Consider the following 27,937-nt stretch of genomic DNA (forward strand, 5'->3'; position numbering starts at 1 on the left):
TATTCTTCTGGTGAACACTCTTTCATGGCAGTGTCAACTCATCAAATACAGTACTCTGTTGTTTCAAGACAGAAAGAAAAGATTAACATTAAGGCATTACACCGAGCTGCACTGTCTGCTTTTGAGAAATTAGAATCCGCTTAGTTAAACTTGAATACATGGAATGTTGGCACAGGAGCTGCAATGGGCTGCCACTCTCACCGATTCTTGAAATTGTCCTAACATACATACATTCTGAAATGGCTTTTAATTATACAAATTGAAAACTGGATAAAACTTCCAAATAATAACTAACGGGTAAAATAGGGGTTTGCTTTATTTTTATGTTATGTACAGAATACATGTCTTGTACTATGATGGGGCAGGTCAAATCAACAGCTATAATCTCTAAATTATGCTGCTTTGATTGCTTTATTTTTAACCTGCTGGAGATGATGCATTCCAAACCAAATGGACAGAACAGACTGGATTTCCTAAGTTGGTTGCACACAATTAAAAAGAGTCTTAAAAATCTACAGCCAAGTCAATAGTAATAATTTGTTGGTCTTAAGCAAAAAAGTTATCTTCTTGAACGAAAACATTCTAACTAAAGTCTTACAGCTTTATGAAGATTAATAGCAGTTAAAGAGTAGAATGAACTGAATAAAGTCTGTTGTAAGTACCAATCAGATGAATCGGCTGAGGATAAATGGAGAGAGTGTCATTCAAAATTACTGTATTCAATTACTATTGCAGAAATGTCTACTTACTCAAAACATGCAATCTATCAAACTAATAAGAGAGCTATATTCCTCTATGTGTTTGATGACTCCTCTAGACAAAATGTCTACCGATTGACAAGTTGCTAAACTTGCGAATCTTTTGATAAGCATACATTATTTAAAACCGATAAACAAGTTAATAGTTTCCTTTAGTTTGCAAATCAAATTATGAACTATTTTATAAAGGTGTTTGGCTAAGCTGTATACTTTCGCAAACGGGGAGAAAACGCTGTTAAAAGAGTGCACCAGCCAACATAGAAAATCCAATTGTTTCTGCACAAGATTCAGTCCCAAATGATAGCTGAATTATGACTGTTCGTGTAAAGGTCTAGTTTCTTGCTCCTCCTCTTCCTCTTCGTCTTCTTCATCTTCTTCTTCACAATCCCCTTCATCAGTCTGCTGGTCAAGCTCCTCTTTTGTGATCATTTCAAAATCATTCCCATTGCCGCTACTGTGCTGCGACCGGTCGTCTTCCCGCCTGTCACTGTCCGTGTCCGAATTCCGCTCCCCTCCAGAACCTTCCGATCCAAAGCCTCCCTGGGCATCAGCTTTGACATCCTCGTCTTCCTTTTTCTCACTATCAGATTTCTCTTCACTGTCAGATTTTGTCTGCTTTTTGGGTTCTAGTCGCTCCTCTTTCTTTGAGTCAGCCTTTGGTCCTTTGTATTCGTGGGTGTACAGGGGCCGGAAGGAGTCAATGAAGCCTACGTCAGCGGTCAGGTTGGGTAGGAACCAGAAGTGATGTCTTCCTCCAGTTATCAGCCAGATGATAAGGAAGAGGATACAACGGGCTGCAAGAAGGAAATGCCCAAATAAGTTGCTTTCAGAACACAGCTGCATTTATAGCAGTACAGAGTAAACACTTCAAATGAAAAGTAGAAGTAATCTATTTTTCTATTTCTCTCCTCTATAAACATGGCAAAGTGGTTTACAAAATACACAATATTAATCTGATAGCTGCCCTTAAATACTTTAATTATGTCATCTATAAAGTATCTCATCAGTCCCCCTTCCCCCCATTGTTTTCATTCTTGGATTTAGATTTAGAGTATGAGTTTTCAACAGCAATAGTGCTTAGACTTATATACTGCTCCATGCTTTACAGCACTCTCTCAGTTGTTTACAAATGTTACCATATTGACTTAACAATCTAGTTCCTCATTTTATATGACCTTGGAAGGATGGAAGGCTGAGTCAACCAGTCAGGATCGAACTCTTGGCAGTGAGCAGTGAGTTAGTCTGCAATACTGCATTCTAACCAAATATCTATGGAGGTTCTCAGTCATCCAAGTCATGGTTGTCCCAAAGGTGCTTTTCAACAGGCAACTGGACTTTCTTGTTTTTCTTTGAAGACGTTTCGCTTCTCACCTAAGAAGCTTCTTCAGCTCTGCATTCTAACCACTGCGCCACCATATGTCAGTTTTTCAGCTTTCAAGTCCCTATTTCTTCGGGCTAAATAATAAGTGAGAATATTCTTTTTGCACAGGAATTACTGCTGGGAAAATTTGGCTTAGCAACCAGAGAAAAGTTGAATCCAAGTGTCTGAAAATGTATATACTTTAAAGGAAGAGAGCTTGTTCCAATCTTACCACGTGTAAGTTTACTGTTCACCATTATCCTATATAAATGTTTCACATATAGCCTAAATTCTATCATGAGTGAAAAGAGGTATTTCTATCTGATAAATAATTAACTATGTGCTAGACTGAAACATTATTGTTTAAAGAGCCTTGGTAGTACAGTGGTCTAAGGCACCCTGTTATTAAGCTGGTTATTAAGACCAGCTGCCTGCAATTACTGCAGGTTCGAATCTCGCCAAGGCTCAAGGTTGACTCAGCCTTCCATCCTTTCTAAGGTAGGTAAATTGAGGACCCAGTTGTGGGGGCAATAAGCTGACTTTGTATAAATATACAAAAGGATGAAGGCTATTGCTGAGCACATTGTAAGCCGCCCTGAGTCTCTGGAGAAGGGCGGCATATAAATCAAATTTAAAAAAAAAGTCATAAGTGTACATAAAATGAAAATAAAGTAATAAGATTACTTTCAAGAGACATTTTTAAAGCAAGATTTTTTTTTACCCACCCATAAAATATGGATCAAAATCCTATAATTGCTTAATTCTGCAATGTACTGATTTGGTCTATGGTCATATTAAATGTTAAACGTGAATTAATAAAAGAACAAAAAAAAAGGGGGGGGAAATCTGTGTGTTATGGAGCAGTTGATCAAGTTGAACTGATCTCTCAATAGGAGAAGTAAGATTTCGGCTTGGGGTTAGTCTGAATATCTATTGATGTGAAGGGGACGGGTGGTGGTGGTAACACACTGTGTTGGAATGCCAGGCCTGATACAGAAGGCGGCCCAGGGAACATGTGTGTCTCAATCTCTGAGTCTGAGCAAATGTCAAGGTGTACTTCACAAGAACTATTACTCAATTTCCCCTACACCTTCCAAAGCACAGATAGACTTTGGCTTGTAATCATTCGTTTAGTGCACGGGTGTCAAACTCAAGGCCGGTGGGCTGGATCTGGCCCACAGCGAAGGACCAGTCCACAGTGCCTCTGCCAGCGAAAACGGAGGCCGGGAGGACTGTGCGTTTTCATTGGCAGAGGGCTGCAGGAGGCCGTTGCAGCCGAAAACGACCCCCAGCCCTCCCGAACTCCATTTTCGCTGGCAGAGTGCTAGCAAAACAAACTACTAGCAAAAGTGGCATTTGATTGCACGAGTGACATCCAGCTGGCCATGCGCACCCTAGCTACACCCACCCCTGAAATCGAGTTTGATACCCCTGGTTTAGTGACCACCTGAAGTGCTGAAAAAAAGGGACTTAAGACTGGTCTTCGCATTTAACGACCGTCACAGAGCCCCCATGGCACGTGATTGTGAACCAGGTGCTTGGCAACTAGACTGCCTTACGACGATTACAGCATCCCAGGCTCATGTGATTGCCATTGTGATCTTCCCACTGGCTTCTAGCAAGCAAAGTCAAAGGGGTGCTGGCAGGGAAGGTTGCAAGTTGTGGTGATATACTGCCACGCTTAACAGGTGCAGCATTTAATGATTAAAAATCCCAATCGTGGTCTTAACTTGAGGACTACCCCAGGGCTTAAATCTCATCTTGGAGACAGGGAGGGTGTTTTAGAGGAATTTCGTACAGTGTCAACAAAAGCAGCTCAGCATGAAGGTAAATATTTGGATCCATCGTTTTATAAGTCTGAACTGAATACTCTTTGCTCTATGCGCCATGGTGATGCTGTGGTTAGAATGCAGTACTGCAGGTTACTTCTGCCGACTGCCTGTAGTTTGGCAGTTTGAGCTTGTTTCACCAGCTGAAGGTTGACTCAGCCTTCCATCCTTCCGAGGTCAGTAAAATGAAGACCCAGATTGTTGGGGGCAATATGCTGACTCTGTAAACCACTTAGAGAGGGCTGTAAAGTACTGTGAAGCGGTGTATAAGTCTTAAGTGCTATTGCTATCTTATGCCTGGCTGTTCCTAATTCTCAAATAAGCAGAATATGTCTTGAGAATTCATAGTAAGCCTAGGGACAGAAACCTTTTCTGTATATTGTCAATGATGTAATTTTTGCAATAAATACCTGCAAAATCAAATTAGATATGGCAATCTTTAGAGGGAGGAAGTTACAGCCACAAACCATATTCTACATACTTTCAAAGGACATTCTGAACATTTAAAAAAAAATATTGTTGAAAAGAACAGAAAGGTACAGTTCACTATAGTTTATTAAGGGTTATAAATCAAAATGATTCATTTCGTCTGCAATTACTAATGCATAAGTAATTAGAATGATCCGTGATCTCTGAGAAGCTCTATGTTTTACTGACTTTTGACTGTTTTGCTACATTTAAGGTCTACTTTTCTAAATCTGCATACTGCAATGATTTGATCAATAAACAGATTTAAAAAACAAAACAAAACAAAAACAAATGAAGTTGTCTCCCCTGCTTTCCCTCCTTACTTTCACGTTTTTGAGTTTTTTACATCTAGTTTTACTTTAACGCCAAGTAGATTCCATTTAAATTGATCTAGAGGTTTGTTTTGAGCTCAAATAAATACAAGTATAGAAATGAAGCAGGTATTGTATTTTTCACTCCATAAGACGCACTTTTTTGTCTCCCAAAAGTGGGTGGAAATGTCTGTGTGTCTTACGGAGCGAATATTGCTGAAGCCCTGCCCACCCGCCAGCCCCCATCCTTCAGCCATTTTCGGCCTCCGCGCATCCTGTTTTTAGCCTCCGCATGCCCCATTTTCGGCCTCTGTGCATCCAGTTTTTGGCCTCTGAAAATGGGACACTGGAGGCCGAAAATGGGGCATGCGGAGGCTAAAAACAGGATTTTGGAGGCCAAAATCGGTACTGCGTCTTATGGTCACGTGCGTCTTATAGTGCGAAAAATATAGTAATTCCTACAGAGCTGTATTGTTACCCCCAACTTCATCTCTAGATGTGATTGAAATAAAGAGATACTTCAGAATTATGGATATAGATCAGAGAATACTATAAATGAATTTGCAAGCCAAAATCTAGCCTCTCAGCCATGCCAGACCAGACCAGACATTTTCTATGTGACCTCAGTGCAGCTAATTGTTAACAAGAGAGGAAAAATATAAAAAAATAATTCCTAGGACAGCAGCAAAGCTAATAGAAGAATATCATGCATGGCTCCTAAAAGAAGTCATGGTTGCAAAAACAATCAAGTAGACAAGATTTCTATCTCGGGACTGGTGCATTTAGTTTATCCCCTGAGACAGAAAAAGCAACTGGCATGTCCGAATTACTTCTTATAGCTCAAAAGAAGCTCATTTGCAGCCAGCTCAATGCTGACATACAGTGGTCATTTAAGAAATATGCACACCAGGCACTTTCAAGAGGCCGAAAAGTTTTCAAGATGGGCCATCTTGAAAGAGAAACAGAGAAACAAACCAACAACTTACCAACTGCCAGGAGAAGAATGCTTGCCACAAAACAGCCGGCACCAACGCTCAAATAATATACTCCCACACGCATCTCCGCAGGCCAAAGTGGGAACAGAGTTGCAGCTATAACAGCAGTCACTGTTAAAAGATAGATAGATATGTATATATATGCATGAGAATTACTGAGTAATTTAAATTTGGTTTTGGACATTTAGCTTTCAGTCTCATTGCTTATATCTATCAACGATGTTCAGGAACATGCTATTGTGACTAGTGAATTGCTTTAACTTGGTAATGCTGAGGGTTTGTTTGCATGCACTGCTCATTTTGTGACTGGCCCAATATTTCTTGTTATGAGCCTTTAGAATCTATGTGTGAAAACTTAATTGCAATGAGGGCAGCTTAAGTATCTAACCTTTAAATAGAGCGGGTCTGATTGTTTAAAGAGGCTTTAATTATCTTTTTAATTTAACTGTTTATTTTGCTACAGATACTGTTTGCATTTTGGGTAAATTTCTTCATGGGGTAAATTAAAAAAGCATCACATTTTGGTATCCCCACCCCCCCCAAAGCATACTCTCAGGAAACTCTGAAAACATTGTGTGGCAAAGACACACAAAAAATCAGAAAATCTGAATGGGGGCAAATACTTTTGCACATTATATACCGTAAATAGCCTGGAACTTGGGGAAAAATGATCTAGCTCCATCCTTGCCTATGCATAATTTCATTCATATTAATAATATTAACATTCTTTAGAAGCATCAGAAACCATATATATTGTGGCCGGCATTCATGCAATCATCTCGCCTTTTTAAGATTAGGGAACATCTTTGAAAATTGCTAGAGAGATAAGGTTTCTATTGTCCATATTCCATTTCAATATCAACCTTGTAATTATAGACTATAGGTGTAAAACTTGAAATGGAACAATTGTCACCTGTGTCTTTAACATGAAGCAATTCTGAAAAGTAGAAAAGTGGTTTGGCAAAGGTGATGTGATCATTTTTTCCTAAAATAGCAGTGTTACATGCATATGTTAATTATTATTTCTGAAACTAAGCAGGTAGGCTACTTAACAGAATTCCTCACATCTGAAGAATTTGGTGAGAAGAAACCCTTGCTGGATTTAGATAATTCTAGTTTATTGGTCATCACATTACAATTCTCTTTTGAAAATGTCATTTGGAACTAACTAAACATCACAAAACTGAGGCATACAATTACTAGCTCTACTACACTGCAATATTCCAACAGCTTCAAAATAATATTTCATATTCTACTATTTAATTGAGACTCTTAAAAAAGTTTACTACCAACTTGTGTACGGTTTTTTTCCTCTAGTTCTTGGATTCTGAAGCAGATGGTACAACATAATTTTGATGAATGAAGTAAACACTTTAAAAAATGGCTCTTGGGAAAGACACAGATGTGTTAAGAAACAGACAGCTTGTTTATAAGTTTGGATATTTAACTCATTAATGCTCCTTCTGACTCACCAAGTATGAGGCCCATTGCAAATGTTTTAAAATGAACAGGGTCATAGATCCATACATATACCTGAAAGGAGAATTATGATGCAAAAATTAAACCAGATCTAGAAAGGTAAAGAATAAAGCTTATGAGAAAGCTAACTGAATATTATATATCATTTTCTAGCATTAATGTTGATAATTTCTAGCATGGTACAGAAAGACACAAGAAAAATTCTTCTGGACAATACCAAATTTCAATCTAATCAAGTGCTCTGTTTTCCACAGGAAAGTATCATTTCAGTGTCACCAAACATATACAAATTATTTGGATTACATATATCTAACCAGGCTGTAGCAAGCTGTTGGACATTCTGTTGAAACAGGATAAAATTCAAACTAACCAAATCTAAGTTACAGAATCAAGCAAACCTCTTCCTTCAACTTCATTTATAAGATGATTTATACTGATCCTGATTTTTCAGGAAAGAGACATTATTATTGATATCACTGATAGCTCAGTGAAAATATAAACTAAGGGTGAATTTATAGGAAGTGATCCATACATTTAAAAAGCCAGACTCATAATGCCACTACATACATTGATAATGTGCACTGTTCTGCTTGGCCATGCGCAAAACATAATCATAAGGTTCCAGTTTATCTTGGAGCACTTTATAAAGGCAATGAAGGGGAAACAACCAATGAAGAAGGGGAGAGATAAAAATCTGTAAAACTAGGGATGCCATATCCAAAAAGGATTTTTTTTCTCCTTTCACAGTACTGAAAGAGTTAGCCAAAGGAACAGAAATAGATTCAAGGCAAAGAAAAATAAATCAAATCAGAAACAGCATATATTAGAGTAGTATCAGATGTATTCATGAAGAATGTAAATTCATATTAATAACAATAGCAGATTCAGAGATTTTAAACATTTGAATACCAGTTCTAAGAAGTCAAATTGAAAGGCTTCTTTCTCTGGGCCAATTTCTTCAAATTTATGGAAAAACCAAGCGCTGAAGCTAGGAACAGCTTTTAATTAAAACTAGACAGCAACAATTCCTCACGTTTATCCTAACACTACAGAAACTGCATTGAGCAAGAAACATATATGCGACAATACATGTGACAATGAGTGTACCCTGAATGAAGAAAATCTGATAACCTATCACTATTATAGATGCAGTATTCTGCAAAACATGTAAAAAGAATTCCATAGCTCTCCTCTGCAATTCTGGGACAGATGCTATGTGTGTTTTCAGCATGCACTGAAACACTGCACTGCCTTAAATACTGTTTGCTTTAATGAATGCAATTCAAGCTTGAGAGAAAATTGTTTAAGCAAAGAGAAATTTAGCAAAAGCTGAATTGATACAGCTTGCTAACTGTAAACTTTACTTTGCAAATATAAAAGTATATTTAGGAAGATTACATGACAATTGGGAATATCAGCGTATTGTTCTAATACACCATTATCTACCAAAGACTGTATTATCAATGACTACAGAACTAAATTCCGCCAAACAGAAATACTGTAATAGATCCTTGATATACAGCCACTTCCTGCAGTTAGTGTTATTCCTAGAAATACATGCCATTCTTTACATAGTACATGCTTTATTTATTTGACTTATACAATTGGAATTAAGAGAGATTCTTGGCAATTACACAATTAGTATGCACATAAAATACAATATGCACATTATAAAGACTCAATAAAATAAAGATAATAACACATAAAATAATCTATATCTATCACTTTACATGTATGATTAAGTACACATCCCGAGGGTTATGTGTTAAAACACAGGAATATATATGAAGGTTGAAAAATCAGTTATAGTTTAATTCTTTTTTATTTCATAATATTGTATTTTCATTGTTTATTTTTATTGTTTTATTCCTTTGCTATTGTAATGTTTATATTTTTCCCCCTTTTATTGTTGTAAGCCACCCAGAGTGGCCCCCTGTTGTGATGGGCAGCGAATATATTTCATAAAAAAATAACAAATAAGCAGGTTGAGAAGAATGCATGATTATTTCAGTTTTGCACACAGTACAGGATTAGGATCATTAATAAATATTTATTGAAAAAAATAATGTTAGGGTTTTTTAAAAAATGAGATGCCTATAGGCATTCTGGGAAGTACACGACAGGCTATTAGTGTGCATATTTGATTTTGTTATCATGAAAATGTAAACATCTGGCTTTAAAACTTGTCTAATGGATATACTAAACTTATGGTAAATGTAATATAATTTTAAGAATCTGACAAAGTTATTCTTGAAAATAAAACTCTTCAATTATATTGATTGAACTGTATCTAGGTATGTTTTTTACTGACAGAGAATTCACCTTTATATTTATGGACAGTCTGTTATAACAACATCTTGTGCAGTGCCATGTAGAGTCTTGCAACAGATAAGAGGTCAATAGCAACATTGGTAATCTAGCTCAACAGCTGTACCAAATAATTGCCTACTGCTTTTATATTATCTATTATATTTTTATACAGTATTGTTTAAAAGCTGTGTAAACATTCATAGGCTAATGTAAGACCCTTGGCCTGAATAAAGAATTTATTTATTCATACAGAACCATGCCTTCCAGTTTCATCTGTTACTTATTAATCTGATACTAGCACATCAAGAAGAATCCACTTATACTAGAGAATTCACCATATTTTATATAGATTTTGAAAACCAGTAAATATTAAGTCTCACTTGATGGAAGCTTGACTTTTAATGGCAATAGAGATGAATCGATGTTTTATAAGCAACAATGGTCTGCCCTCATGGTTTGTCCCTATCTCTTAGGGCAGAGGTGTCAAACTCGATTTCATTGAGGGTCGCATCAGGGTTATGTTTGACCTTAGGGGGCTGGGGTGGATGTGGCCAGCTTGACATCACTCGTGTTGGGGGCGTCTGTGGTGGACCGATTGTTCTGTCAGCGAAAACAGGCTCCTGATCTCCATTTTTGGTTGGAATGGCCTCCTGCAACCCTCTGTCAGTGAAAACACAGTTTGGGAGGGCCGTATGCAGCCCTCGTGAGTTCCGTTTTTGCTGGCAGAAACCACAGGCTGGTCCTTTGCTGTTTCCAGGGCAGCCCCACGGGCCAGATCTAAGCACCCCGCAGGCTGGATCCAGCCCATGGGTCTTGAGTTTGATACCCCTGTCTTAGGGTGACACCTTTCATCTAGAGTACACTCTTGAAATTTCCTGAAGTTTTCTTATGCAAATTCTTCCAATGCTGCATTGTTTTTTTTGAGATCAGCTAAAATTAATTAAGTGCCGCCAACAAATAAGAGATACCATACCTCATTTCCATCCAGAAAGACTTGATCTTCATGAGGCTCAAGTTTAAATTTTCTCTTTGTCTCTTTCTTCTTAGGTGTCCCTGGGGTCTCATCCTAATAGTATATAATGGGAACATGAAGAATGAAATAGAATTCATAAGTGTATCTCTAGTAAGTATTCAAATTATTTTAGAGATATAAAAAGTCCTCTTTCATCTCTCTAGTGCCAATTATTTATCTGAAACACCTAACTTCAGGAGGAAAATCGGATTCGATCTTTCTGCTAGGATATCTAAAATTAGATGCCTTTAAATTCATAATTCCCCGCTTCATTTGCTCTATACAGATCAAGGAACTTAATCTTAGTTAAAATAAATATTAGATATTTAGTATGCAATCAGGTACCCACTGATTGTTCTGCCCACTGAGTCTCTTTTTTTCCTTAGAACACAAAGTTACACAGTATGGTGAATGGCAACTCGTTAATTGACTTTATTAAACCAAGAATCAAACTGCATTCTTTTGAAACTGACTCTGCTCATTGGAGCAAAATTTGAAACAGCTCAAATGATTTGTTCTGATCTGAAAACAAGGCTTTCAAAGCATTCATTCTTTATGTCATGCTTTGGATAATCAAAATGGACGTTTTCTAAGACTGGAATGCTTGAAACATTATCACTCAAAACTGCCCAGTTTTGTTCCAAGGTCATCCTATAATAATCTATATAAATAAAAATGTAAATATTTGTTCAAAATCTTAAATCTTCGATTGCTTTGAAATTTTGACACAACGTTGCATTTGAATACGCGCATGTTTTTATATACCTACTATATATAGATGTCACACCTGTGACAGGTAAAAACATGCTTTTTTGAAAAACAGTGCCATCTGACAGGTAAAAACATGCTTTTTTGAAAAACAGCGCCATCTGTTGGACATAAAAGCAACACACGCTATACTAAATATTTCACGATTCCATTTCAATGTTTCCGATTGCATTGTTAAATTGAATTTTCCTAGATTTCGATTTATTTTCATTTTGATTTAGTTATTTCGTGTGACATTGCGCTGGAATTGAGCTGTGTCGTATCCCTCTGTAACTCAGGTCATGCCTACTTTGCCTCCGTCCCACCAGTCTTTTCACTCAGTCGATTGGATTCAGACCTGAGTTGCCTTTCTCTACGTTTCTTTTTGGACTTTAATGTTGCAGCACCATAATGGCAGGCGCGAGCCGGGTCTTTTCCCCTCAGCGCCGCCGCCACCAAACCCACAAGCAAAATGGCGGGAAATGTCAACCGCCGTGAAGCGTCCTCCCGACTAACGGAGTATGCCGTACCTTTGGCAGGGACCCCGATGCCGCCTGTGGTGCGGAGAGCTGCGAAGGTGAAGGTGGTTATACTGGCAAGCTGGGAAACCAGCTCTTACACCCGCGGCAAAGTATCCTCGGAGGCGTCCGAAGACAAACCTCCGGATGGCTGCTGGATTCAAATTATTTGTCGGCGGCCAGCGTCCCGGAGTCCCAGGAACGCAAACTGACTGACGGCAGCCCGGGCGGAGGCCTCCACCAATCCCACGACACACAGCTCTCCCAATACAAACACCAAATAGTTAAAAGTCCAAGAAAATAATTGATTAAGCGACGTTAAAGTCCAAAAAGAAACGTACAGAAAGGCAACTCAGGTCTGAATCCAATCGACCGAGTGAAAAGACTGGTGGGACGGAGGCAAAGTAGGCGTGACCTGAACTACAGAGGGAAATTATTGCCACTCGGTCAAAAAATATTGTATACCCACAAGACTAGGCCACAGCAACGCATGGCCGGGTACAGCTAGTATGCTATAATTTTGTTTCAAACTGAGAACACTCAAAATGGCTGTTTCATTTGCCTAAATCTACTATGATATCTCTCACTACTATATATCACCAACCACCAAAAAAAAAAAAAAAAAAGTTAACTAGCACTACTGATAAGGATCACTTAAAGTGGAGATGGAGAAACTTGGTCAACCAGATGTCCTGAATGTATTGTTATTTTTCAAGATAAGTTATCAGTGATCTGAGTGTCTTACAAGTACTGTAACGAACAGGTTGTGTCAAGATTAAAACGATGTTGCCTGCGTAGATTATCTTTTAATGAAATTTAGGAAATTTCAACTAATACAAGATTCTGTTGTTAATACACAGGTAGGGCAGTTGACGTTTTATTACACTACACCGATTTTTCATAGTTATACTGGTTAACAAGTAGGTATGAAATGTATCATCACAGAATATACCATCTCAGAATGGCTAGTCTAAATGCTCCTAAAATAGGTCATCCCAGGTATAATAAGAGATGGTCTAATGAGTGGTCAGAAAATTCCATAAAATAAAATTTTGCACATCCCTGTTAGTTAATCATTTGTTTTCAGGATCACATTTGCCCTGATGTTGCAAATATTTCAAGCTCTAAATAGTGATTTCAAAAAATATACCACTATGTGAACTTGAAAAGGAATGGCAGGCACACACAAGTTCTGTGGACTTAGTTATACCTAGGCAAACAAAAACCAGGTTAGGAAATCTAAGTGCATAGGTGCATGTTGAGTCCTTGTTTAATTTGTATGCATTTTAAAATTAAGGTTCCATCTTAATTAAATAAATTTCTTACAGTACAGCTTGAGCTCAGCTAAACATAGAAAACTGTGCTCACCTTCTTGCCCTCTTCTTTTTCACCATCCTTCTTTTTTTCTTTCTCTTTTTTAGCCTTTTCTTCTTTTCCATTATCTTTTTTGCTCTTCTTCTCATCTTCCTTTCCACTCTCAGTCTTTCCTTTCTCTTTTTCCTTTTCTTTCTTTACGTCCTTGTCGGGTTTCATTTTCATCACTTTTAGTGCTCGGTGAAAAAACTGTTTCTTTAGGAGTCTTTAAAGAGAATTAAATTTGCCTTTTATTTGACAGACAATATACAGTGGAATTATATGGTATTGTAGCTTTTGAAATATAACCCTGACCAAGCAAACTGCTGATTTTAATTACTATTTCTCTTGATGGATTCTCTAGAATGTAGCAAACCACACATATCCTTAAAAACATTAAAAGACAGTGTTTGGAACAGCATTTGATCTTGGTTCCATATAGCACTATATTATAAATCATCTTGAAAAAGATCTAAATATGTATCCATCTTTCTATAATCATATATTAACAACAACATTCACATTTCCAACTGGTTACTTTTTCACAATGAATATGTACCCTGTTTTCCCCAAAATAAGACATCCCCTGATAATAAGCCCAATCGGGCTTTTGAGCGCATGGCAATAACGCCAAGTGCTTATTTCAGGCTTCAAAAAAATATAAAACAGGATCTTATTGTCGGTAAAACACGATATGTGTATTATTAATTACATGTATAGGGTCATCAACAAAACTGATAAAAACCAGTTTCTTCAACATTGTCCTTTATGAACAGTTTCTTTTACTTCTATAAAACATAAACACCTTTTCTTCAACTCGTATAATCTCTGAAAACTCTGCCTTTGGGATGCAGTTACCAACTTAAGAGTATCAAGTGTATTATTTCTACAACCATAACCATTTTCCTAGCTTAACTGAGCATAGTATAATTAAAAACAGATTTCAATTAGCCTGTTTTAACACTCTGGATTAAATTCAAACATGCCTGCCCAAAGGTGCTGTTGAAGAAGCCAAGTTTTATAAACCAACTTTTCTCTTTGGAGTATTCCCCAAAGCTGTTCTGGGAGGTCAAGGGGAAACTGAAAATGAAGACTGGGAGCTGCAGGCAAAAGACAGTGGAAGTCACCCACCTCATCTCATCCAGCACGAACCAGCACACACACTTTGCTGAAGGATCTTTTGTGTACTGTCATCTACATGTATTTTCTTTCATTCAATTGTGTCCAATTTCAGCAACTGCTTGGACATTGCCCTGCAGTTTTCTTTGCAAGGTAAGGGGTTTGCCATTGCCATCTTTCTAGAGATGAAGGAATGACCAGCCCAATGTCACCTAGTTGACTTTGTGTCTAATGTGGGACTAGAACTCAGAATTTCCAGATTTCTTGGACTTATGCCTTAACACTAACTAGCTCTCACTATAGTTATATATTTTTATTTTTATTTTATTTTTTAATTTGATTTATATGCCGCCCTTCTCCGGAGACTCAGGGCGGCTTACAGTGCGTTAAGCAATAGCCTTCATACTTTTGTATATTTTATACAAAGTCAGCTTATTGCCCCCACAAACCGGGTCCTCATTTTACCCACCTTAGAAAGGATGGAAGGCTGAGTCGACCTTGAGCCTGGTGAGATTTGAACTCGCAGTAATTGCAGGCAGCTGGATGTTAAATGCTGCCTTAGTAGGAGGCATTAGCCTCCTACGCCACTCAGGCTCTTATATTTATAAATATAAATATATATTTATAAATATATATTTAGCAATATTCACAACATTTGCAATAACTTTCAAATACCGGGTTCTTACCTGTTACAATAATCCACTACGGACTCTCGAGTTGTAAACAGAGCTTCTTCTCCTTTCTTGGCTTTTGCCCACTTAGAATCCAAAAGGCAGTCCACAGCTTTGGAAGCTAATTGAGAAAAACACAAAACTTTCAAAAGAGCGCTGAGCATAAAAATATGGTTGACCTTTAATGTTATTTCATCCCAGTGCACGAGTTGGGCCAGCACTGAGGGGCTTTCGCTTAGAAACTGCTATATTGGGCTACTGACACTATGGAGAATAACTAGTATTTGCCACATTTTGTCTTGAATTAAAAATTAGAGATATCAAAAATATGTAAAATCATGCCTGGCCTGTGGCAAGGTTTTTTCCCCCACCCCACAATATCAAAAAAGAATCATCCACGTAAATTAAAAGAGGGTAATAAATGAAATATTTTTTAAAAAAAAACAAGGGGGGAAAGGATGTCTGTTAAAGCAGACTGTCTATTAAATGGAACAGATTTTTTTTATCAAATACAAATTTTGACAAGCCATTGACTAAAGTATTTAACACCTTTTAGGAATTACACAAAAACAGAAATGCTCTATGGATAGAGGCTGCTATGTTCAAAGTCCAAACTATTTAACATAGTTCCATTATCAAGCTTTTGCTATGGCAAAACTGAAATTTGTTGTTATTGCCTATAGTGTTACCATCAAATTATGTGGCTGGTTCTGGCTAAAGGTTCTGAATCACCAGAACCAAACTTTAGAATCTTTTGGTGGCTCAGATTTTGGATAAAAATAAAAATAAAAACCTGGGTATGAAAACAAGGCAAGGCTGCTATCTACCTTCTCTCAGAAAAAAAGAAATAGTAAAAGTAGATCCAGAGGACATTTAAAAACACAAATCTATATTAAATATATGGGGAGGGGGGTGTATGTGTGTCTATAAAAACATCCTATTTATAGTAAAATCAAGTTTTTAATTCTTCTGTCTTTTTCTCCATCTGTGAAATGCAATGACTATAAAGCAGAAAGGGTGTTTTACAGCTCTCCTTTGTTTTAGTAAATCAACTACAGGTGGTCCCCAATTTATGACAATTGAGCCCAACATTTATGTCACTAAGTGAATCATTTGTGAATTTTGGCGCATTTTACGACTTTTCTTGACACTTAAGTGAATCCTTGCAGTTGTTAAATTAGTAACACAGTTGTTAAGTCAATCTGGCTTCATCAACTTTGCCTGTCAGAAGGTTGCAAAAAGTTGACCACATGATCCAGGACACAAGTGTGAAAAACGGTCATGTCACTTTTTTCAGCATTGTAACGTTGTACAGTCACTAAATGAAGTGTTGTAAGTCAAGGACTACCTGTAATCTGGTTTAAACTGTTGCTTCTGGCTTTATGAACTGGAGTGTGTTTCTCACACTGCCCTCAGCAGTTCACAGTATGGCATACGTAGCAGCGCATCTACCTTCAATTTCCCCAATGACTTCCTTTCCCCTTGTCTTCAGCTTCTGCCGATGTCTAAGCACAGCATACTTTCTGCCCTTCTTCTTCTTCATTTTCATCTCCAGTGTTTCATTGCATCAAATCCCCTTAGTCTGGCTGACCCTGATCATCATCTCCCATCCCAACAGTCCCTGTCAATTCCATGGGTGGTACATCCTTTAAGGCAGGGGTGTCAAACTCAAGGCCTGGGGGCCGGGTCTGGCCCGCAGGGTGCTTAGATCTGGCCTACAGGCCCGCCCTGGAAACAGCAAAGGACTGGCCCGTGGTGCCTCTGCCAGTGAAAACGGAGCTCCAGAGGGCCACACGCAGCCCTCTTGGGCTCCATTTCTGGCCACGATGACCTCCTGCAGCCCTCTGCTCGTGAAAACGGCCTCCTGGGCTCCGTTTTCATGGGCAGAGGGCTGAAGGAGGCTGTCATGGCCAGAAACGGAGCCTTGACGAGTGACGTTGAGCTGGCCACACCTACCCGACTCCCTGAGGTTAAACACAACTTTGATGCGGCCCTCAATGATATCGAGTTTGACACCCCTGCTTTAAGGTAACCATTCTCCAGTCTTCCTAGCTGCTGATAACCCTGGCCTTTGTTCCATCTCCCACAAAGCCACTTCTTTCTGCACAAAACAGTGCTATTTAGCCTCTTAAAAGTAACATGTTAGTCACTGTCTGCTAAAGAATGTTGGATTAGAAGGCCATTGGTCAAGCTTTTTTTAAAAAAATATATAATTTTTATTGAACAAATTTTTCATAAGCAATGCAAATATTAGGAAAGATCAGAGAAAAATATACATAGCATATACAGATGAAAGTTTTACATTAGAATTATGCCAAGTGATTTCGGGAAATAGAATGGAAGAAAATGCCTATCAAATTATTATTCTTTTATGGGCAGTCCATACATTATTTTAAGATCATAATGCCAAGAGGTTTTGAAACATCCTGCATATTTTTAACAATTTCCACTGTGTTTACTGGGGATTATTCCCTCATACAGCTGCTTCTAATACTCAATTGCAAAATCCCTTAAATTGTACAATTTCTGACAATGAGATAGCTTCATTATTTAGGTACACACAATAATCAACTTACCAATGAAATAATCAACTCTGTGTCCCATCATGTTGGTAGACTTGGTTGGGCAGTTGAAGCGCAGGTATTTAGCAACAGCCTTCTCTTCTTTGAATGGCTCTCCCACTTCCTAAAAAAAAAAATAAAGGAAATATGACTTCTTCCTAATTTTCACAGACTTCATGTGTCTATGAAATACTGGCCAAGATTGATTGAGAAAGCAGAGGCTTCAAGCTTGTCAATCAACTGCCACTCATAATTACTTTAGGCTTTCAATTGCCTCTGAAACCTAAAAGCATTCTCTAATGTACTCACTGATTCAATGTATTCTTAAGATATGTTCTTAAATCTCTTCCCTGTTCTGGGAAATCCGTAGTTCTTTTGTTTCTTCCCTAAGGGGATTAAAAGTGAAATTGCAGAACCAGGCTTTTTTCCATTATAATAATGGAAATAATATAATAATTTCACTTAATAGTGAAATTCGCACTGTGGAAAAATATGTCTACCTGAACTCAACTGCCATTGTTTGATCTTTAGATAAGAAGATTTTCAAGTGCTTCAAATGAGTTGACAGCTATTTTGTATGTTTTACATGTCACAGGTTTAAATTTAGTTATGACTATCTGGCTGCAATTTTTTCTCCTTTTTTTTACTGTATGCTTTACAAGTTATTTATTTATATATTAAATTTGTATGCCTCCCAGCTCCCCTACAAAGCGACTCTTATATGATTGTTTTAGTTATATTTTATTTATGGCGCTTTTGATTGATAACTCTCATCAGTGCAATCTATGAATATTAAAGAAATAAATGCATTTTAGTAAAAAAGCAAACTGGAAGCTGAGCACTTTTGCTGTAACAGTTAAGGCTAAAACACCAGATTCTAAAATAGTAGCATTAATTTCCCATTATTCCAATTTCCCAGTAAAAAGGTAGTAAAATAGCAAATAACCGAATGGTAAAAATGTGTAAACAAATTTGAATTGTATGGCAATGATACAGATGCATATAAAACCTGTTAAACGTCTACCTTTAAAGACAAATCACGTGAAACAAGCTTGTTAGTGAGTTACTTCTTTTCTCACTTTGTAAATTGATAGCAGTCCTTATAATACCATATAATACTATTATATAAGGACACAAATCACATCTACCATATTTAACAGGTAAAATTAAAATTTTTCAAAATTCAGTTTGAATACGTAAACACGTATTGAATACGTCACTGAATTAAAAACTAAAGAATTTCCTCTCCCAATTACTTCTTTAATACAAAGCAAACTATGCAAGAGAGGTTAACTCAGCAAGTGTTATGGAGGATTTGGGAGATTTATAAATAATTTACTGAGGAACTTTATTCCACAAGAAAATTCCAATTCTACTAAAATATCTAATGATCTGAACAGTCTACAGGGGAATCTGATGAAACTGCTGGACTAAATATTGTTACCACAAAGCTGTTAAATTTGTTTTATATAAAAATAAGAATACAGCTGAAGAATACTGAACTGTCTCAAAAAAACACCTTTTTGCTTATAAACACTTCATCAGTTACTTCTACTGAAACCAGGTGACTGATACATTTTGTTAATTATTATTCAAACAGCAGCATATATGTAAATGCACTTGCTTAAAAATATTAAAAATAATAAGTCTTGCCTCAAATATCTTGTAATCTAAATTTCTACAATGGCAAGACAACAGAAGGATGAAGCAAAATGTAGTGAAACATTAAAGAAAAAATAATAATGTATACAATTTAATCATTTATACTTTCCCATCTCGATTGTTGGACCTGTTTCATATGAAATAATGTTCCAGTATATAGGCCTAAGACTTAAAATACATTGTTGTATCAGTGAACATTATAAGGCTTTTTTTTTAGTAAGACATCATGTATAATTAAGACTGACTCAATTCTAACGAACAAACAACCCTCCCTTTATAGGCAACTCAAAAATAAACTTCCACCACTGCTTTAAATACATTTTTCACTACACTAGTAACAGCTGGCAGAGGAGATAAGATATTGGGCATTGGATTTGCAAGTACGCAATGCTTCACTCAAAAGTTCTGACTACACATTTACACGGTCTGGAAACACTAAAGAATAAAAATCTGCATGAGAATCCACCTATTAGATCATATGACATGCCAGCTTCTATTAACACCCAACATCTCACCATACAAAATTACTAACCAGCTCATTTTGCCACAGATCAGAAGGAAGCCGTGGCTTGTACAGAGGTGTACCTTCAGGAGTTCCACCTACAACTTCCCACATGGAGCCTTTGTGCAGTGGAAAAAAATGAAGATGTCCGGTGTAAATACTGTTATACCTAACATAGAATAGGTAATGAAACTACTAGCTGACTAGCAAATATACCTTTCACTGTGCAAGCCAGCATGGATAAGGAAATACAGTTATGTAAAATAGGAAGGAGTGTTATCATAGCTCAACACTCTTACAAATTCACCTCAGTATGTTAACATCCTTTTTTTGGTTAGAGGATTGTTTAGGAATGGTGTAATAGGAAAGGATTACAAAAAGAGTGATCGAGTCAAAAGTTTTGGAAGGTTTGAAGACTTAACTGACATTTAGTTCATATGCCTAAAAGTACTTGAATCTACTGCTTGAATGTCAGAATCAAGATGGTCATATTAAAAATATCCATAACCAACATAGACATGAATGCAAGTGTTTCCACTAACAAGCCATGTGTTCTAATCCTGACCTAGCCATGAAACCAGCTGGGTGACCATGGGCCAATCAGTCTCTTTCAGCCCAATTCACCTTGGAGGATTATTGTGGAGAAAATAGGAGGAGGAAGGTGTGCTGGATGTGTTTGCTGCCTTGAGTTATTTGTAAAAATAATAAAGGGGGGGAGGAAGGAAGGAAGGAAGGAAGGAAGTAATCGGCCCAAAGCAATTTGCTGCTCAAAGCAAAGAATTAAATGCCAAGCTCTTTTCCTAATTAAACAATTAGACTGGCACTTGAGGGAAGCCTTTTTGCAGGTTTCCCTTACTACATTAGAAGCAAAAGGCTATTTTAGGGAGTCCAAGAAAGTTATGTAATAGACAATGCTCTATCCTCATGAGGAAATTCAGAGGAATAACCTACAGCAAGGTGTTAGATTTTGCAGTGCTACAAGGTAAATGTATTTGTATGAACCTTCTAAAATGAACAATATAATTGGGTGTCCACATGTAAAACCAGAACTCTGTAAGGCTGTGATCTGGGGATTCCTTCCTGCTCTGCCTGGACAAACTGCCTGTTGGCTTGTTTCAGCCAACTAGAGAGGAAAGCTCAGATCACTATCTGACAAAGCAATATGAACGTAAATTCTGTATATATAGCACCACATGGTATGGCCTGAATGTCCCAAATCAGCACCTGACACCAGCAAACGTTATGAACAATGAACTTTATTTTAGAAGAATAATGATTACTGTCAAAGAAAGAACTGAATCAAAAACGTGCAAGAAGAGGGAATTGCAACCTACAGGAGGAGAACTGGACTAGAGGATGTCACCCCAGATAACTCGACTAAAGGATGCCACCTCAGATAAACTGAAATGGCAGTATCATGCTGCTTTATGAAGCTCCTTCACATTGCCAAAGCTTTTAAATTGTTCAGAATAAGCAATCTGAAAGATTATCTTTCATAGATTTATTGAGTAATATATAATTTAAAATATATAATAACAATGATTTATTATGATACCATAAGTATACTAATAAGGAGATTAAGTCAAGACAGTCAAAAGTGGGCAAAGTCAAAGCAGAATTCTTTGACAGGTTACCTGAAAATAATTCAGAATTCGAAATGGCTGATAAAGGCTATAATTATTAAATAATTTCGAATTACTAGCACACTATATAAACATACCATTACTCAATAATAAAAAAGTGCAATGGGTTTTTGAACTCCACATATTTTTGCATATTAAAAGAAAAAACTATGTCTCAAATTCACAATCAGTATAACTATGGTATGCACAATCTAAAAATGGAGCAATAGAGAAAATTTTTTAGCATCCCAGTGTGTGTATAGTTCCCAATTCTCTTGTGTACTAGCCCCAGCAACTCCATATATGAAAAAGGCATTAATACAAAGAGCTGCAAATATTTAGCTCTGCACTGGCTTTGCAATGATGTTAAAGCTCCTGCTTAACACAGATGCCTTCTCTCATGTAGAAAGTCTGCATCAATGGGGCTTGATATGAACTATATATCAACTCTATCAGAAAATCATTGTTTCTGAAATGTAGGTCTTTTCTAAACTCTTCCCTGAAACATGCACCAATATACTTTATAATATACACATAAAACATAAAAACGCGTAAGGTACAATGGATGCAAAGACAATTGTTATAGGTTTAAATATAAAGATTCATAGGGATAATCTTTGAAATTCTTGTTTTTAATATTCAGATAGATTACTTGTAAAAAAAAATTCCTGGAAAGGCTTTCAAATCCTAAATGGACTCCTCATTTCCTGTCTTACATGTTCCTTATGTGAACTGGTATTTGTAGAGAAGAGTACAGAATACTTATTATGTCCAGAATATTATCCTATATTCTACAAGATGTAATGAAACTTTTTGGCACAAGCTAATTTGTTTTGTAAATGAACTTATTTAAAAATATAATGGTTAATATTGGATGGAACTCACATTCAGCTAGGCAAAACTAAACAGAGGTACAATGATTATGTTTGCTTAGAAGAAGGCCTCGCTGTGCTTTTTAGAATTTGGTGTGGGTAAACAGCAGGACTGCTTCTGATAAGGAGGAACAATTTACGGAAAATGTGTAACAAACTGGATCTGGTTTTCAAATGTTTCTCTATATAAATCTGTGAAAGTATTTTGAGTATTCAAATTAAAGTAACAATATATTATTTTCCACTTTGACATTATAACAATATTTGACAAATCATATCTATTTTTATATAAAATTTGAAGTTCTGCAGACTCTGAGATTTTTGTTGTTTGTGCATTCCAATGTTATTGTCTTTATTGTCAATACTTTGATTTCAGGTGTAAAGTATTTATTGCTTCTTTGAAATAATTATTGCATAGGCCTTCTCATATATGGCATAGTCATACTTCCTGCAAGTTATACTTAGCAAGTGCTGGGCTAATTTTCTTCCTCATTAAATATATTAGGCTTGATAAATCAAATACTATTATTTATTTCTTATTCAAGTTGTTTTTTCCACATTTCCTCACTTGTTTTTTTAAATTTGTTGTTTGAGTAGTTCATTCTGTCATAGATTACTTCTAGATTAGCACAAATAAAAAGGATAAACTGAAATCCTACAGTAAAAACACCAACTTAACCTTTTAATTAAGTTTTAATGTTTAATTTTAACTATCTTTGCCTCGGTTTTAAATTTTTATATTCAGTTTGCATGCTTTTATTTTTTGTACACTGCCTAGAGTCCCTGGGAGGGAGATGGGTGGGTTCTAGATTTGATAAAGAAACAAATACTGTATCTATAAATTGTCAAATCCAAGCTTCAAGATAATCTTGTACAAAAATAAAAATAAAATGACCTTCTCTCTGAATTGTATACTCTTAACAATTTAAGACACTTAAACAGAAGGCTGTTAAAAATAAGCCAAGTACATATATTGCATTTATCTGATTTTATCTGGACTTCATGGCTTTTTTTTAATTCTTGAAAAGAACAGAATGTATGATTTAAAGGATTTCTGAGTCAAATAGAAAATCATTGAAACCTTGCTCCTTCAGGAACTTTATTTCATTGCATAAGGAATTAGAAAATATATCTGAGAACAGATTGTACTGTTGCTTTCTTGCATGGATAAATACATAAAGTGACCTAGTCTTTTTTTTTTAAGGCAGCATCTACCTAAAGTACCAGTGGGTATTTTAAACATCAAAACTTTCAACTGTGAGATGATCAGCTTTTTCTTATACAACTGATTAACTCAAATAGGATATTATACAAAATAGAATGTAGTGTTTTAAAATATATAATTGTAAAAACTTTTAAGATCTCTGTAAATTCAGAAAGAAACTGGATATATAGAATATGCTTAACCTCATGCATGCATTCTATAGCATTATGCTGACATTTTTTCCATGGACGTTTAAAATATCACTTGACTGGAGTGACATTAATCCCAAAGTAAGAGTAATCCTATTTTAATGGAGTGGCATGATAAGAAATTATGTTCTGTTTACTCATTTAAAGCTCATTTTAATGGACTAATTAGAGAAAGGCATTCAGGAATATCCATTGACTAAGAGAGCAGGGAGTCCTCAGGATTTATGTCATTCTCATCGATTTACCTCAATTGCACAACATATTTGCATTCAGTAATGACATTCTTATACAAATGATATGAATTGCAGAAGAAATTTGGTCCACTATACATGAAGTGTGTCATAATGATGACAAAACAAGATTCCACTCTGTAGGGACCGAAATGTGGTGGGGATTGGGTGAAGGCAGAAAATAAGTTCAAGAAACAACTGATGAAAAAATGCATTGTAAAACATTTTAACACTAAGATGTGAAAGAAACTGGTCTGTATTTGGAAATTAAATTAAAATTTAAAAATGAATATGGAAAGGACAGAAATTTTAGTTAATAAGAGACAATTCTTCAGTTTTCAGGAAAGAAACGAAGTCTAGGTTTCAAAAAATACGACTTATTAGACATGCTTCACTTTTTTCATTTTTTTCCTGAAAATCAGCCCTAACTGTATCTGTTCAACATATCTGTTTCTGTTTTCAGTATAAAAAAACCCCCTTTCCTTTATTCCAAAATGTTTAGGTATTTTGCATCTCTATACATAGACAAATTAGGAATTTTTACTATTGCTTGAAGATTATAAATGACTGAAGGACTATGAAGTTTTGAACATATTAATTACTGTTCTTTATATATATATATATATTAATATTTAGAAGATAATGCATTTTCTTAAAAATGCATTTTTGCTTATGTTGTCTTCAATCTCAGGGAGATTCTACAGGTCCTAGTCTCTAGAATATCTGAAATAATGTTTGTAATTTAGGAGGTATGGATTTTCTTATTTACTTACTTACTTAATTTTTCTCATCTCACAAATGCAACTCATGGAGGCTAACAAAATTTAAAAACCATACAAACCAAATCATAACCAAAAGCAAAGACAAACAACTGAGGAAAAACAGCAACCAACACACTAGGCTGAATTAACCTTTGGACACCAGGCCTGGGAAAATGGCTTTTCTGAAAAGCTAATAAAGTCATTTTCCACACAACCAGCTTTTTAATAGAAAAATACACTTTATAGGATCCTATGAGATGATATTCTCTAATTTCAGATATAAGGAAATAAAGACCACAGAATTCTTAATCCATCTTTTAATAATATAAACATGTTCAGTCTTCAAGAAAAGAATGTAAAAGATAGATGCATGTTCATGCTTTTATTATTTTATTATTTTCCTAGTAGTTTCTTATTAGTCCTTCTTTGCGACAATGCTTAAATCAACAAAATACAAATGTATGAAGAGCAGAGACTAAGCAAATTTAAAATCACAATCTACAGCAGATTTAGAATCACAATCTACAGATAGTTTTGAAATTTTGTTGAGGTTATTTTGTTGAAATCATATCCATATTTCTCAAGTATTTATTATTTATTACAACTATGTATACATACTGCATACCTACACCATATGAATGAAAGTATAACCATTCTGATATAATTTTCTAGTTGCTGCCAAAGGTTAATTAATGTATATTGCTTATACGTAAACACGATTGAGCAAATTAGATAGTATTTTCAATATCTGGCACATCTTTTATTAGAATCACATATGGGAAAAGAGCTCAAGTTTTTAATTTGTGGATGCTTCAACACTGGAAATTTTTAAGAAGAGATTAGATAACTATTTGTCTGAAATGGTATAGGGTTTCCTGCCTACAAAGAATGTTAGACGAGAAGACCTCCAAAGTCCCTTCCAGCTGTTTTTCTATTCTAATTTTACCACTTCAGCACACGGCATTCTACTTTAAAATTTCTTCTTAAACTTAAGTTTATTTTAGAAATAAGGAAGAGTCCTTTAAAGATGTTAAAGGTATTACATACATTACTTAAAAAGCACATATAACACATTCATCATATAACAATAGTTTTAACAGCACTGGATTTGAAATAAGAAAAACACCTGCTTTGTCCCTCTCATGACAATAAACTAAAAATAATGCAAGTGTCATAGGAAAAACCACTTGTTTATGCACTGTCACTACATCAAAAAATTGTTCTCTATACAACTACATATGAGGATGTATATAAATGTAAGGAAAATTCAGAAACTGAATTCATATTGAACAAAAGAAGTTGGCTGTCCATTCAGATTAAAGCTCCATGGGCAACTTTGGGTCACTTTTCTACCATTCAGCCTTATATGCACAGGTAGTCTTCAATTTACGACTACAATTAAACCCAAATTTTCTGTTGTTAAGCGAGACAGTTAAATGTATTTTGCCCCATTTTATGACATTTCTTACCAAAGTTGTTAAGTGAATCACTGCAGTTATTAAGTTAGTAACATGATTGTTAAGTGAATCTAGCTTCCCCATTACTTTGCTTGTCAAAACATTGCAAAATGTAATCACATAACCCTGGGACATTGCAACCATCATAAACATCAATCAGTTGCCAAGCATCTGAATTTTGATCACATGATCATGGAGATGCTGCAATGGTTGTGTGAAAAATGGTCATTTTTCAGGGTCATTGTAACTCCAAACGGTCACTAAATGATCTGTTATAAGTTGAGGACTACCTGTTGACAGCATAAATTGGGAGCGAGAAGAAAGAATGATACACGTCCCTTGATGAGCTCCTGAGCTGCAGGAAAGATTATACAGGTCGTCCTTGACTTACAACAGTTCATTTAGTGACCGTTCAAAGTTACAACAGCACTGGAAAAACTGACTTATGACCATTTTTCACACTTACAACTATTGCAGCATTCCCATGGTCACGTGATCAAAATTCAACTGGCAAAGGGGTTGAAGGGTCCTGGGGTTGCATGATCCCCTTTTGTGAGCTTCTGACAAGCAAAGTCCATGAGGAAACCAGATTTACTTAACAACCAGGTTACTAACAACGATTCACTTAACAATCGTGGCAAGCAAAATCATAAAATGGGGCAAAACCTTATCCGCAAATGCCTCTGTTAGCAACATAAATTTCAGGCTCAATTGTGGTCGTAAGTCGGGGGCTACCTGTACATTCATGAACACCTATACATTTAACCATACATGCTAGGATGAGGAGGATTAAGGGGATAAACAGCTATTTGAGGGCACACACACAGAATGTAGACAATAAATAAAAAACAGATAGATTGTGCTGAACAAACGTTTGTTTTCAAAAATCTTAGTAATAATTAGGACAGGCAGCTCTGCATCACTATATCCTGAAGACCAACCACTGGGGAATTACCAGGTGGTTTGGGAGGAAAGTGTGTGTCTGTGTGTGTATACCTACAAACATACCTACCTACCTACATACACACATATATACACACATACACACAAATATATATATATAGCAATGAAGTAGGAGGGGAGGATTTCTTCTCAAAAGGTGCAAAAAAGGGAGATGCCGAGGCTGGAGGGTGAGGTAAAAAAGCAGGAGGGGAAGGTGCGGAACAGATGTTACAGGTGGGAGAGATGGAAACGGGTGTTTACCGGGATGACAACCGGGGGGAGAAAAGAGGCTTGGATGGTGAGGACCAGACTGAGGAAAAACGGGGTGTGTGGAGGTTGTGCCACGGGATACTGACGGGAGGCTCCGCGGGGAGGGCATCGGGAGATGATGGCGGTTGCGGGGGGGCGCCAAGGATGAAGGCCGGGGAAGGGGCGTCGAGACCGGGGGTCGCAAGTGAGGGTGCCCGACGGCCTCGCGGCGAGTGATGGAGGTTGCGGGGGCGGGGGCGGGGGTGGCGGAGGCGCTCAGTCCAGAGAAGCGGGACCTAGAGGGGCTCGCGATCTCCCTTCCAGAAGGACAAGGCCGGCCCTGCGGGGACGGAATGGTGGTGGTGGTGGGAGAGAACCGCGAAGAGCCGCAGGAGAGATGCCGACTGGCGGAGGCGGGGAGTGTAGAGGGGGGGGGAAGGAGGATAAATGGTGACCGGGAGGGGGTATTGGGGCTGGGTGGGTGAGAGAAACAGAAGGGAAAGGGAAGCTAATCCCGCAGCCGGTTGCGAAAAAGAGGGGAGGAGATTAAAGCCAGCCCGGTACCTGGATCCGCTTCCTGTGTCTCCTCCGCTCCGCCATGATGTCCCCCGTCTGGTCTCCTGGTGACGTGGGGCTGAGCCGGAAAGCGGGAGGGGGAGAGACGGAGGGAGGGAGGGAGGGGGGAAGGAGACGGAGGCCGGCGCCAGCCAGAGGGCTCGCGAGGGGCGGCAACCTC

At 37.0% G+C, this 27,937-nt stretch overlaps 1 protein-coding gene across 3 annotated transcripts; it reads right to left on the reverse strand.

The window, feature by feature from the left end:
* Positions 1–298: 298 nt before the first annotated feature.
* SEC62 (SEC62 homolog, preprotein translocation factor) lies at positions 299–27,858 on the reverse strand. Of its 3 annotated transcripts, none has more exons than XM_070945496.1 (8): positions 27,766–27,858; positions 17,507–17,615; positions 14,946–15,051; positions 13,156–13,366; positions 10,484–10,576; positions 7,194–7,254; positions 5,713–5,832; positions 299–1,552 (listed from the first exon to the last, which is right to left on the reverse strand). In XM_070945496.1, exons 1-8 carry the CDS (start codon positions 27,799–27,801, stop codon positions 1,068–1,070), a joined length of 1,221 nt encoding a protein of 406 aa, XP_070801597.1. In that variant the 5' UTR covers positions 27,802–27,858; the 3' UTR covers positions 299–1,067. The 3 variants fall into 3 exon arrangements, with proteins under 3 accessions (XP_070801597.1, XP_070801596.1, XP_070801598.1); XM_070945495.1 differs by lacking the exon at positions 27,766–27,858 and adding an exon at positions 19,686–19,769; XM_070945497.1 differs by lacking the exon at positions 27,766–27,858 and adding an exon at positions 17,801–17,874.
* Between the last annotated feature and the right edge of the window lie 79 nt (positions 27,859–27,937).

The sequence above is a fragment of the Pituophis catenifer genome, unplaced genomic scaffold (genome assembly GCF_029215685.1).
Source record: "Pituophis catenifer annectens isolate HBS135680 unplaced genomic scaffold, rPitCat1.0.hap2 SCAF_6, whole genome shotgun sequence".
NCBI classification, from domain to species: Eukaryota; Metazoa; Chordata; class Lepidosauria; order Squamata; family Colubridae; genus Pituophis; species Pituophis catenifer.